Source organism: Lynx canadensis, chromosome F2, assembly GCF_007474595.2.
Source record: "Lynx canadensis isolate LIC74 chromosome F2, mLynCan4.pri.v2, whole genome shotgun sequence".
Lineage (NCBI taxonomy): Eukaryota > Metazoa > Chordata > Mammalia > Carnivora > Felidae > Lynx > Lynx canadensis.
The window spans coordinates 39,840,058-39,855,225 of NC_044320.2; the positions used below are offsets into that span (position 1 = coordinate 39,840,058).

The following is a 15,168-nucleotide window of genomic DNA, read 5'->3' on the forward strand; positions in this document are numbered from 1 at the left end:
ACCGGTATTCTGTAAACCATGTTTAACAATCACTATGTAACAAAACTGGAACTCAATAACTCGATAATAACTTCATACTTTGGGAAACTTAAAGAAAGCTGTAATGATTTAAAGGCTCAAAGAAGAATTCATAATGAAAATTCCAACATATTTAACTGGATGGCCATGAAGGCATTATTTCAAAACTGTGGAAAGTAGTTACATAAGTGCTTAGAGAGAAATGCATGTTAGAAAATTAGATTGGCAGTTAATGACTGACAGTTAATAAACATTCACTTCAAGAAGAAAGAAGAAATAAATAAAATTGAGCAAACCCAAATACAGAAGAAAAAAACATCATTTAGGTAAATTCAAAATCACAAAAACTGTATGATACTGTTTTTGGATATCCACACTTACAGGATGTTAATAATCAGAACACTTGTTAAAACCATAGAGAGAGAGGGGGATGGACCATGGAGAGGTACAAAACAGGTTTCAACTCTATTGATGATTTTTTATTTCTTTTAAATTAAGGATCTGAAAGAAATATTTGAAATTGTTAACATTTATGAAATCTGAACGGAGGATATGTCAGTGTTTATTTTCTACGTTGTTTTCCAAATATTTGAAGTCTTTTTCAGTTAAAAAAAAAAGTGGGCAAAGAAAAAATTTAAAGAGAAACATTAAGAAAAAGAAATGAGGGGCACCTGCGTGGCTTAGTCGGTTAAGCGTCCAACTTCAGCTCAGGTCATGATCTCACGGTCCATGAGTTCGAGCCCCGCGTCCAGCTCTGTGCTGACAGCTCAGAGCCTGGAGCCTGTTTCAGATTCTGTGTCTCCCTCTCTCTCTGATCCTCCCCTGTTCATGCTCTGTCTCTCTCTGTCTCAAAAATAAATAAACGTTAAAAAAAAATTAAAAAAAATAAAAAGAAATGAGATTTTCTACTTTTGTAAGTTGTAAGTAACATCAGCCTTAGGCCCTTCATCTGTAGAAGGGAAAATAGTAATTCCTGCCTTCTAGACTCAGTAAGAACTATATAGACAGCACTGAGCTCAGAGCTTGGTATAGCAGGCTCTGTACCTACTTTACATCCTAAAGCAAGGGTACTCCTTGTTACTGTCAATTCTTAAAAAAACAAAAAATACCCCCCACCCCCTGAAATGTTATATATATTTGTAATTAGCAAACAGATATTACTGATATGGAACATAGGATACTACTGAAGTATTTTCTTACGGCAGCCACTTTAAGGTTACCTTGTCTGCCTATATCCAAAATCACTTCTTTCCCAAAGTGCTCTATTTGAATTCCAAGATGACGAATTTCATGAGATGGTCATCATCAGTAGCAACATTGCCACTAACATTTTCTTCAACATTACATGCCATGGATTTTTCATTGTTGCAATTCTGGTAGATATGTGTTTGTTTATATTATGTTTGATTCATACAACAGCCCTGCAAGCATATTGTCATTTATTTTCCTAATAAGGAACTAAGGCCCAAATAGGCCCAGTGATCTGCCAGAGATGATAAAGACATACCTTGGAGGGCTGTTTTCAGGATTTAAAAAGGTCATATAATGTAACAGACACATTGGAGATATTCCATAAATACTGGTTCTCTCCTCCTTTCTCTCAAATATTCAAGTAGTGTTTGTTGCTATATTGTTCAATTAATGTGTTTATTATATGAAAATATAGGGCACAGGGTTCTTTTGGCATATATTTTGCATTTTTATCAAAAATCCCTGCTTCATAAATTGAGCCACTGTTTTTTGCAATAAATATAATAAAGTTCCAAAAAGGCAATCAATTTAAAAATTCCTCTAACTCTCTATTTGTGGCCAAAATGGCCTTCAAATTATTTTATCTAAAATTATTCAACTATAAAAGATGAATTCACACTTTCCTCTTTCAGAAAAGGAGTAATTCTAGAATGAAGCACTTCATAAAATATTTCTTTGTTCTAACATGCTGCCTGAAACAAGTGAATTTGGGATAGCTAATGGATATATGGTCTATGGTGATGAGAAGAGAAATATAGCCTTTGAAACACTTCTTAATTATATTTTCCCACACATTAACCAAAGCAATAAGTCAGAATAGTTTTAAATACATTTTAAATATATTCCTTTTAAAAGATGCCACTCAGAAAGAATGATCATACAGGCATCAGTGGTCATCATCCACAGTTTTCTATGCATGAGGATCTTCTGAGAATGCGTGGAGATTTTAGGGTTTTGATTATATTAAAAATAGAAAGGTTTCTTGAGAACTCAGCCACCAGGGTAAATTGTAAACAGTAAACACTAGATTTGATTCTTTGTTTTTTCCGCCTTGATTTTTTCCCTACATTTCAAACCACTTACTTTGTAGCAAATTATGTTGCCCTCAAACAGCCATTTCCTGTTTTTACCATTTTTTTCTTCAGGTTTATTATAAAACTTTGTATATACAGTGTTCCTAGGTTAGAGACATTAGCAGTGAGAACAAAGGGGACAGGAAAAGGTAAAGATCTTTCCATTCCCATGTCCTGTGAGTGTTATTTTAATTCTGCATCACATTTATGAAGAATCTATTAAGTGACCTTCTCTGTAGCAGTGAGAAGAGAATCAGTCATGTATACATGTGGATGGTGGCTATACTGGGATGATGGTTTCAGTTTGGCTCATCGGAATCTGCTATTCTTTTATTATGAGGGCTTCTCTGCTCTGGGGACGTCTCTGACCCCAGCTGGACTATGAAACAAGATATAGACAGACAGAGTCAATCCTGAGATTATATCCTTTGCTGAAATATCCACCCTTGTTGTTTTGGCAATTAGTACCCAACGAAATAGTTATTATTATTGATGACCTAGTAGGGGCCAGACACTGTCTAAATTATTTCAAATTATCCTCTCAACTACTCAGGATTACACTTCTATTGTAAGGAAGGGAAAAGTGAGATCTAAAAGGTTAAATAATTTGTCCAACATAATACAGCTACTAAGTAGCATAGAAAGACTTGAATCTAAGATACTCTTTTTTTTTTTTTTTCAACGTTTATTTATTTTTGGGACAGAGAGAAACAGAGCATGAACGGGCGAGGGGCAGAGAGAGAGGGAGACACAGAATCGGAAACAGGCTCCAGGCTCTGAGCCATCAGCCCAGAGCCCGACGCGGGGCTCGAACTCACAGACCGCGAGATCGTGACCTGGCTGAAGTCGGACGCTTAACCGACTGCGCCACCCAGGCGCCCCATAATCTAAGATACTCTTAACATGCTTATTTTGCTGTATAGGCTGCCTCTCATTTATCTGCAGATTTTGAGTTATTTAAGGAGTAAGGAAGGAGATTTAAAGACTTGAAAAGCCCATGAGACCTGGGTCACATGGTATTGCCTGGGGATGCTGGCATCTTGCAAGGACATGGGCTGAATATCAGCTCATCAATAATGATGATCCAATATGAGGAGGGCATTAGCAGTATTACAAATAATCTAATAATAGGCAACATTTTTTTAAAGTTTATTTATTTTTGAAAGACAGAGTAAGAGAGAGAGAGCACAGGGGAACGGCAGAGAGAGAGACAGAATCCCAAGCAAGCTCCACGCTGTCAGCACAGAGCTCAACACAGGGTTCGAACTCAAAAACCACAAGATCATGACCCGAGGCAAAATCAAAAGTCAGATGCTTAACCAACTGAGCTACCTAGGCGCCTTAACAGTCAACTTCTTTCAATACTTTATTTAGCCTGTCGTTGCTATCACACACTTGGTAGAAATTTTCCATTCCTAGAGCTTGATTTTGAGAATGTCCACAGGATTGGAAGAACCTAAGTTTGAATTAAATTAACCTTTGTCTGCCAGGAACATTGAAAAAATCCATTTAACCATAAAGGTCCAATCAGATGTTTATAGCATATTTTCTTGTTTGTTTGCAGATCTCTTTTTCTGGGCAAGTTTACTGGAACAGAATTCATTCTAAGCTGGGAAAACCACAGTTTTTTGCAAAATGCAGCATTAGCATGATGCAGAGAAGTGTGTAGGCGAAGAACACAACATCTCTGGAAACCCCATCACTTCCTCTTTGGTATATTTAGCATAGAGAGGTAGAAACTGGCTTGTTAGCCCCATAGCAAACAAAATTGTAATTCCAAAGTTGTGGTTTTCCAGACTCTGTATAGCTGGGATCTCCCCAGTCCATCTTCCTGTGTCTCCATTCTGTTCACCGTACTTCTTTATAAGTTGAAGGATAACATCTACCTGATATCTTTATTTTAGAAAGAACTCCTATCATGTCAATCCCATGCTTAAAATGTTCAATGGCTCCCTTTGCCTTAGCAAACTTTAGCTTTGCATCTAGTGTCCCTGACAAACTGACCCTTACCTTTCATTTGACTCATTGCCAGTCACTCTTCACTCATCTATTGCTCTAGACTTATAGAAACAGCCTCCACTCCTCAAACTATGTACTTCTGTGAGCTCTAATTTTGTCCTTTATTCTCCTACCTCCCACCCTTTCAAGGCTCAGCTCAAATGTCTCAAATAGCATGTGATGCTATTGCTGCCTGACGAGGAGTTCCTTCATGGAGGGACTTGTGGTCTATCCATTTTATTTGGCTGGCATGAAATAGATGTTCAATATTTATTACTGAAATAGGAGATCTCCTTGTGAGCCAATTTGTGCAATACTGTGATGATACTGTTTTAATGAAGTAGCCTACATTTCCCAGACAGTCCCACCCTGGACTTCTACAGATCCCATTCTTGGGTGGGAGGAAATCCACTGGGGCACTAAGCATACCATCATTAAGTCTTCCCATAGTCCTTCTTCTCCAGGATAAATAATACCAAAGCTTCCGATTCCTCTAACAACACCACATTTCTTAACTTTCTAAGGCATGTGGGCCAAATCAAAGCAGATGTGGGGGAGGAAGCTGAGCACGCTGTGGAGAAAGGGGTCCCATGAGACCTTCGTCTCACAGTGTTCATCGGCTATCCGTCCAGACTCTGTCAGACAGGAAGGACTGCTCACAATTTGTAAGCCACTGGGCCTGGGTTTTGTCTACTTTTACATAGAAATGGTATATTCTAACTAACAGATAGAATAATAACAGCAGTATTCATGCAGCCTAAGGGTCTAAAATGACTACTGAATCTCCCATATCACATCCAAACTAACAGGCAGAAGAAATTCTAAGTGATTCATTTCACTTTATCTCATGGAAACATTTCGAAGATCAATCTACATACGGTTTGTCATTTTACACATGTCAGTGGAAATGTCTGTGTTAGCTAACGAGATGTAAAGATGCTAAGTATTTTAGTGAAACTTACACACGTGATTAAAACTCAGGAAAAGTTCTCAGCAATTCTCAGCTGAAAAAAAAATACGTATCTGCTACAGGTCTTACGGTAAAGCCAGATACTATATAACTTGCCACTAGAGGAAATAACATACCTAAATAAAAACAAATGAGAAGATCATCCTCAAAAAAACCATGAGAAGAGGCTATGAATGCCCATAACAGTAAAGCTACTTTTAGAAGTAAAATTTTAAAAAAGGAAAAAGAGCAAGCAAATTCTTAGAGTCTAATTCTTCTACTGTTCTAGGTATTTGTCTTGTTAAATACAGTTATAAAAAGTCAAGACCAAAATTTGTTCAGAAGAAAGAAAACCACCATCTAGACATTAAAATTTAAATTAATAAAAATGAAATTTAATGTTGGGAGGGAAAGTTTTTTTTTCTAAGACTTAAAACAAGCTAATTTTTTAGACAGTTCCGCAGCAGACGTATCATTCCCCAAAGGTTTTGAGGATCAGTGATTTTAAGAGGATACTTATCCCAGAGGATACCTACCAGTCTCCCTTCTTGTGCTCACAAAAACAATTACAGAGGAACAGCATCCGAAGTGAGAGGACAGAGAGTTTGTGGCATGTTTGAAGACAAAAATTCCTTCTAGGAAAGAAAAATGCTACCAAATTCTGATTCCTCTGGAGCCACAGAAAAACCTGGAAGGGAGAGCCCTTAGCACATGTCAAACATTTCTGATAATACCATATTCATTTAAATAAAATAGGCTCAGAGAGCATGGAGAAGAAGTTAGTTGTTGCATAGAGTTTGCACATGGGTACAAATGCTCTTCAAGAAGAAATACAAGAACAGTCTCTATTATGCCAATTAGGGAAGCATTGAATAGTTCTATCTTGTCAATATTCAGGCAACCACAGATCCCAAACACAGCCTAGAAAATCTGGAATGAAAATCAATCCAAGGCTTTTTGTACTCAGTTCCATAAAGCGTACCTGAGCCTGCATTCTTGGATTCTTGGTCAGTTCTGTCAACACCAATAATGCCCCCAGAGCAGTGTTTCCCAAAGCATACTCTATCCACGAATTTGAATACTCTCCCAACAAATGTTTTCTGATGAATGAAGAAATTATCCAGGGTGTTTCCTAAATTTATTTGACTATCAGACACTTTTTTTTAAATATAATGTCTCAATATCCTGAGGATGAGTGTTCCTAGAAATAGACTAGCCATGCTGTTCCAGTAAAACAGTATTACCAAGTACGTACGAGTAAGGAGTCAGGCTGCCTGGATTTAACTTTTTTATGTGATAGCTCTGTGACCCTGAACAGGATACTTTTCTTTGCTTCAGTTTCCTCTTCTGTAAAATGGGTATAACAAGTGTATCCACACCTTGGAGTTGTCCAGAAGAAAAGAGAGCGTGTGCATAGTGGAGTACTTAACACGATGTCCAAAACACAGTAATATTCTGTAGATGTTAGCTTTTAGAACAGTTATTATACTCAGAGGTATGACTAAGCCCAGGGCAGGGAGGAGGTCCTTTCCAAGTGGGATTGCCTTTTTAGTCTGGGCAGGTGTCAAGTTGGCTTCAGGGCTCTACCTGTCTCTAGCTCTACCTTTTAGATTTCCATCTCATTGGAAGCTGTTCATTTCCCTTGCTTGGTTATTCTGGATTGGACCGCCTGGGAATTTTTCAAGGGAGGTTTGACAGGAGAGAAAGAAATCCTCTCACTGGATGTATGCATCCCTCTAAGAGAGAACCCACTGCACTCGAAATGGGTACTTAAAGCTCTGACTAGTCCAAAGCCTTGGCATGCATGTGGCTGTGTGCCCTTGTGTACTTCTGGGCTGGGAGGGCTTGACGGCTCCTGCATAACTCTTCCTACTTCCTACTTCTGCTCTGTTGTTCCTGTTAAAACAATGTTTATGATAATGGCAATGCCAAGAATCTTTCCTTTGGCTTTTGAAGGTTTTTTTTCCCTTGATTACTAAAATCACAACTTCTTACTATACAAAAATGTAATGTTATTAAAAATATTAAATAAAAAGTGAACATTTCCTGCAATTTTGCAAATCCTCTCTTCCCTTACGATCCCAACACTGCTACTGTCAACAATTTATTCCTCATTTTTAATGATGTGCAGGCCTGGAGGCTCTGTGCTCTCCTGGGAATTCTTCATTGTGCCCCTTTTGCTTCAGGAATTTCTATTTATCTTTATAAAAGAAAGCTTAACTATCACCTTTGTGAAGGTGCTTTGACCCAGCTAAGCCATACCAATCCCTCCCGCTCCTAGGTGCCCAAAGCAGTTTGTACATCCTTCAATTTAAGAACTTAAAACAGTTTCATGGCAATTTTTGAATTCAATGTCTCTCTCACTTCAAGGCCTTCAAGGACCATGTCTCATTCCTCTTTGGTACAAGGCATCTGGCACTCACTGACATGCAGGCCAGTGCACCGTGAGTATTTGTTGAGCGAATCAGTGAAGGAATTTACAAATAAAATATTTTTCTAACACATAGACTCTCAAGCTCTGTAATAATCACAACCAGGATGCTCACATTTAAATTTCTCTAGAAAGATGTTTCACACATATTCCTCATTTCAACAACCCAGTAGTGCTATTACTTCTGATCTTTTCCCTTTGTTTAGGCCTAAAAACTCAAAATTCTAACTTCACAGAAAATGGTAAATTTGGAAGAATTTGGGGATGGATGGTGGTTTATTTTTCAAGTGCCAAATGAACATTCTGAAGCACAGGATCCTTTGCCATAGGCTTTGTTCACTGACACCAGAACATTCCAGGAAATGACATTTCAAATAAACAGTTTCAAGTCCAGTAAACCACAAACACAAAGAAGTATTCAATAGCATTTCAAAGCAAATAGCCTTCTGTTGACAGTTACACAGGAATGACTGATTATATTTGGAAAGCACAAATATCTCTTCTGTTAGATTAATTGAATATAATTTTAGCTGAGGGCCTGGGCAAAAGAGTGAACCTATAATAATAGTAAAAGAAGAGAACAAAGGAAAAGAGATAAGGAGGGAAGGATGGACCTTAGAACTATATTCCTAAATATCAGAAATCCCTGCTTGACCAACATTCAAATTCACAAGCCCCACTGTAGGACTTTGACATACACGCGTGCTGCATGACATGTCGTCCAAGGAACAGCAGCCAAAAGAAGTTACTTTCCTTGGAAAAAGACATTGCCACAGAGTTTTCATACTTCACCACTTAAATAGTTTGGGCTTAATATAGTTAAGTAATATAATTATGAATCCATTTCCCAAAGTCCTATTTCTTGTTCATGTGTACCAGTTATTTTCAACTAGAACTCATATGTCACATGTTGGACCCAGCTCTTTGTATTAAAACACATAGGCAATCTACAAATAGAAATTCACAATCTAATTTTAACTTTAAAGAGTAAGACTCAGTGGGCACAATCACAGGAAGTGAGGTACAGAGATGACACTGGGCATTTGACCTAAGCAGGAAGTGACAAGGAGAAATTCAGACGCCTGAAAATGTAGTATGAAAGTAGAAAAAAGTGAAGGAGTCACTGGGTTTCCATCATATAAGAGACAGCTTAAATAGTAAAGAGAAAGCATATTTAGGTATACCACAGCAGCTGGACCTAGAGTTACATCAGTTTAACTAACATATTAAGTGAAGAAGCAATATAATTACTAATGGGGGTAAGGGTAAAAAAAATTATCATTCTCCTTTACATAAAAAATATAGTACTGTCAGAGTTACGCTTATTAAATAATAAAAGTTAACATTTATTGAGTACTCGGTTGGATCAGACACTATTCTAAGTACATTATGTGAGTAGACTATTTAGTTTTCAAAGCAACTGTATGAGTTAGGAACATTATTATCCCAATTTCACAGATGAGAAAACTGAGGCACAGAAAGGCAAAAGCCACACACTTTGTAAATGCAGAGCCAGGATATGAACTCAGGCAGTCTGGCTCCATAGTCCTATGCCTTTTAACAGTATGTCATGCTACCTCTTAACACCTACTCAAAAGAAATATGACTCTTTATTTTAGAGTTTGTTTTCATATGTTTACATGAATAAACATAGGTTTCTTCATAGGTTTTCAGAAACCTATAGGAGAGTTAAGTCTTGAATTGAAGGAGGCTGTTTACTAGCTATCAAAAGCAACTGAAGTCAGTGTTGAAAAAAAATACTTAATCCACCTTTGCATGATGTTATATTCATCCATGCAACTGAATCCAACTCAGTTAATGGTGATTTAGGATTCCATGCTGAATACTAAAAATGTTAGATTCAAAGCCTAGAGAAGACATCATTTTTATTCCCATCTAAAGCAGATAAAATATTCTGGAAGCTTACAGTTAAAAGAGATAAAGAAAATTAAGACCAGAGAGTTCAAATGACCTGCCTGAGGCCAAAAAAGCAGTTTGAGGCACAGAGTGACGTAAACTCTGATTCAGATGGGTCTGGTTCTCTCTTTGCTATACCACTTTGTTTCTAATCAAGCTGGCTGAACACATCAAAATAAAATCAACTTCCCAAACGCATATCTGGGCCCTATAAAGAGGGAAATGTTTGATATCTGCCTGCCTCATGTCTAGAACCCACTTCATTCCGGAGTGAAGGTAAGGACAGAGAGAACAGACCACCAAGGGAATATTTTTAAGGGAAGGAGGAGAGGATTCACACATAGAGTACCCCAGATCTTCTCTGAAGGAATGCATGTTTTTGGGTTTTGTTTGCTGGACAATTCATCTCTCTCAAACCTTACACAATTCTAAAAGCAGACCTTGAAATTATGTCTATACTGGCACCTATATGTGTAGGTGCTTGTGTATGCTCCAATTCTATTCTAAGGGTTCTTAAGAACAGAGGACATGTTTTAAACCTTTCTGTATGTCCAGATTTTACCGAGTGGTTTCATACAGTAGGTGTTCAGTACGGAAGTGTTGAAAGTGTAAGTACATGGAATGTAAGGTTTCCAATGAGTTCATTTTCTCTCTCTAAAAAAAAAAAAAAAAAAAAAAAGGTCCTGTATTCAGGTCTCTTAGTGATTTTTTTTTTATTAGTTTATTTTAGTGGAGAAATTTTATGCATTCCTCCACTACCACCCCTGACCTGCCAAGGGATATTTGGCAATGTCTGGAGACCATTTTGGTTGTTAAAACTTGAGGGGGATGGTGCTTATTGGTATCTCGTAGATAGAGTCCAGGGATGCTGCTAAACATCCTACATGCATGAGACAGACCCCACAATAAAGAATCATGTAGCCCCAAACGTCAGTAGTATCAAGGTTAAGGGACACAGGACTGTTTAGAAGTACAAAACTCACAACTACCTCTCCATTTCCCCATTTTTAAAACACAAGTAAGACATAAACCAAAATGGCACACCAAAGATATGCCTAAGCAAGACCATTTCAGCAATCTATTGTTAATATGGCCAATTATTTAATAGGCTTATTTATAAGATTAGAAGGGTTATTAAACACTGGAAGAAATGTATGAATTTAAACATATACATACATACATATATATATATATATAGAGAGAGAGAGAGAGAGAGAGAGAGAGAGAGAGAAAGCCTTCACCAAAAAGGATGCTCTGATCTTTACTGTATATGAAGCTGAGGCTACTTCACAGTTATGAAAAAACATTGTGCTGATGAGGCATTTTAAAGCCACCCCTGCCCTAACTCAGATGTGGGACTCTTCAAATTGTTTCATTATTTCTATTTTTCTAAGTTTATTTATTTATTTTGAGAGGGAAAGAGTGTGGGGGGGAGGGGTACAGAGAGAGAGAGAGAGAGAGAGAGGGAGAGAATCTCAAGCAGGCACTGCACTCAGTGCAGAGTTCCACCTGGGGCTCAATCTCATAACTGCAAGATCATGACTTGAGCCCAAACCAAGAGTTGGACACATAACCAACTGAGCCATCCAGGCGCCCCCAGACTGTTTCATTATTTCTAACCTCACTCAAAATCCACCTTTTTGACCAGCACACAAAGAGGAAATATATGTTTTTTGTGTGTGCAAATAGGGTCATCAAAAACTGCTTTACTATTAGCTTATCCTTTGTATGCCTGTCCATCTTCTTCATTTCTAGGTTCACCTGGAAGTTCCTGTTTTCCAGCCTAGATTCCTTATTGTGGGTCCTTATTGAAGGATCATTCCTTCAGTTCTGCATTGCTCTCTTTGACTTCTGCCATGGAAAGATAGCTGCAGTAAAGCTATCCTAACAGCCTAATAATGTCTTTAAGATGAACAAGGAAAAGGAGGCAGGGGGAGCTGCTGACTTTTCTTTGGACTTGGTCATGGTTTCCTTACATAGTCTCCAGCTGATGTGGTTATATTCGCTACAGTTTTATTTGCTTGTTCTTTTTCCCTAGTGCCTCATATTTGATACTTTGGATATCTGGCATACACTTGAATAAAAATTTCTTTCTTTAAGGGGACAAATTCATTCTTTTCTGAGAATAAACTAACGAACACATAGATCTCAGGAGGATCTCTGAACATACTACAGTCACTAATCTGTTCAGTATTTTGTGTGTTGAGTTAAACATGTCACTACTGAGATCCTCATACATTGGTTAATGACTTTCTAAATATTTACCAAGATCTTTAATAAGCGAGAGTGCTTCCCATGATATAAAGGCTCCACCGCCATCATCCATGGCACCCTGCCCCACATCCCAGCTGTCCAGATGTCCACTGACCAGTACGACCTAGAACAAACAATAAAAAGAGAAAAAAAAATAAAACTAAGCAGAAATGACATCAAAGAGGAAGCATTCATAGTCATTCCAAATATAGAAATGAAACTTTTATATTTTCTTTTCTATTTTTACATCTTAAAAGATCTATGTCATTACTAGTGGAAAACCTGGTATAACGCTCTATATAAAGGGTGTAAGGTCATCCTAACAGTAATAAAAATTCTCACTTTGTACTTCTCTTCACTAATATAAGTTTGAATACTAAAGTGAAATGGTTTATTACTGACCGATGTTTTACAACTTTATTATATGGCTTAAAAGCTAAATGACATAAATGGGGCTCAAAACTTCAACTATATTCTCAACTGTCCCAAATTCTAGCAGACAATAATAAACATGTGTTGAACTGAATTCAAATGAAAAAGTGAGAACGATAATTTTTTATTTTTTATTATTTTTATTATTTTTTTAGCATTTTTTATTTTTTATTATGAAATTTATTGTCAAATTGGTTTCCATACAACACCCAGTGCTCATCCCAACAGGTGCCCTCAATACCCATCACCCACCCACCCCTCCCTCCCACCCCCCATAAACCCTCAGTTTATGATCTGTGTACTATAAATCACTCTGGTGTTAATAAATAAATATACTGGGGTTACAAACTACAGTCTAGTTAGACAAAGAACTTTTAAAAAAAATTTAATTTACACTAGTCTTAAATAAGTCTGCAGATTATATTACAAATTTTAAATCACCAAAGTTTTAAATTATTTTCAAGAATCATTAGTAATTATCTCCAGGAAAATAGAAACCATATTTCAATAAAACTAAATTTCATTAAAACATTTTAAACAAAGCAAGTTAAGTGATGCTTGCTTAATGGGATATCCATATGGAAAAATTGTACCTTGACCTCTATTTCACACAATATATGAATGTCAAATCAGATAGATTACAAATCTAAATAAAGATGTTAGAGGAAAGCATAGAACAGTTTTGTCAACTTGGAGTAGGCAAAGAGCACACACCATAAAAGAAAAAGTAACAAACTGAACTTTTAAAAAATAAGGAGTATCTGTTCATCAAAAGACCCCATTACAAGAGTGAAAAGGCAACCCACAGAGGAAGAGAAGATATTTACAATACATATACACAGCAAAGGAACCATATCCAGACTATATAAAAAACTCCTACCAAACAGAAATAAACAGGGAGTCAACTTATAAAAACATGGGCAAAAGACTTGAATTGACAACTCATAAAAATAGGCATACAAATACTAATAATCAAGCGAAAAGGTGCTTGGGTTCACTATCATCAAGGAAATACAAATTAAACCACATTCAATACATTTCCACCAAAATGACTAAAATAAAAAAGATAGAAAATGTCAAATATTGGTGAGGAGATAGACTGGAACTCTCACACACTGTTGGTATGAGTGTAAGTGCTTATAACCACTCTGGAAAACTGATTTATCTACTGAGTCTGAACATACACACACCCTGTGTGTGCCCCAACACTTCCACTTCTATATATATCCAACAGGAATGTATGTGTGTATGTATACCTTCACCAAAAGAGATGTACTAGAATGCTCAGAATGTTCATAATGGCCCCCCCCCCCCCCCCCCCACCAAAGGAAACTACTTTAATGCCTGTTAACAGAGGAATGAATAAACTGTGTTGTACTGATCAATGGAACACTACATAGTAGTAATAATGAACGAACACAATACATGATCAATGGAGATAAATCTCATAAACATTATGAAATGAAAGAAGCCAGACACAAAATAATATATATCATGTATAATTCCATGTATATAAAATATAAAAACAATCAAAACAAAGGAGAATGGTTACCCAAGGTGAGAAGGGTTAGTGACATGAAGGAGAGCTTCTGGGGTGCTGGGCACATTCTGTTTCCTGATCTGGGTACAGTTACACAGGTGTGCTCAGTTTGTAAAAGCTTATCTTGTTACACACTTAGGATCTGTACACTTTCTCTGAGAACATTACATACCAATAAAAAGTTTCCAAAAGTTCAACAGATTGATGTCTATATACAGCATGTAGTAAGCAAACCAAAGTTGAACGAATCTTCTCGATGAATGAAACAAAAATGCCCCATGACTTTGGGAAAGCAGGATTTGGGTTCTGAAATATCAGGGTGACCCCTTGCACTGCCTGATTCCCCAGGCAGCTGTAGGATCCTCCATTGACTCTGCATACACACACAGCCAGACCCAGCCGGCATGACTTCATTGTAGTCACAAACAAGTACAATGCCTTGTAACTAACGAGACTAACAAATGGCCATGTAATGAACCCAAATGGATTGTTTCTAAGGAAAGAGGAAAAAAATGAAGAAGAAAACATGCTGCAATAGCAGGAAATTCTGACTCAGACGTTGGTGTAATCCCATGTGGGATGGACAAGCCAATTAGTCAACATTCTCACCATCCTCGGACCCATTTTCTCAATGAAATTGGAGTTCCCGTGGATTAAAAGTGTCAAAATGTGTTTTAATGAACTTTTTCCCAGTTAACACATATGAGTAACTAAATCAAGGTAGCTGTTATTTCATCTTTCAGAATAATTGAGGTTATTTTACAATCATACTTATTTATGTTTTCTAAAATGCCTCCATTATCAACCCAGAATTATTACTTAAATAATTAAAAGGTGGGAGAAATGGTTTTGAATGATAGGAAACTAAATGTTATCCCATAAAATAAGGTCTTTGGCACAGTGCTAAAGAAGATTGACTACAAACCATGTAGATTATAAGAGCTTATTTTAATATGTTTTTTAAAATCAGAAAATATATTGGGGGCCACTGTGAGACAGCAGCTGTAATTTTGATATAAAAAGTAGGTAATGACAATTCAGTAGCATTTTTAACAAACTTGAGTTTTCCGAATCATAAGAGCTCTACTCCCCTTAGAAAACAGTGATGCAAAAAAAAAAAAAAGAAAAAGAAAAAGAAAAAGAAAATAGTGATGCACAAGGTCTCATTCAACACGGTATCTGCATTATCATGCTTTAATGCAGTCCCACAAAGGATAAACCAGTACAACATACAAACTCACCATGCCTTGTGTCAGGGTCAGGCAGAAACGAACATTACTTATAATACATCTGTATCCGATTTAGG

At 37.0% G+C, this 15,168-nt stretch overlaps 1 protein-coding gene across 2 annotated transcripts in view; it reads right to left on the bottom strand.

The window, feature by feature from the left end:
- The window catches only part of CPQ (carboxypeptidase Q), a 344,836-nt gene that overhangs the window by 139,428 nt on the left and 190,240 nt on the right, over positions 1 to 15,168 (bottom strand). For both annotated transcript variants that reach the window (XM_030303994.2, XM_030303995.2), the window contains exon 4: positions 11,903 to 12,014. In XM_030303994.2, the coding sequence (XP_030159854.1) occupies positions 11,903 to 12,014 (112 nt within the window). The remainder of the gene's footprint in view (positions 1 to 11,902; positions 12,015 to 15,168) is intronic.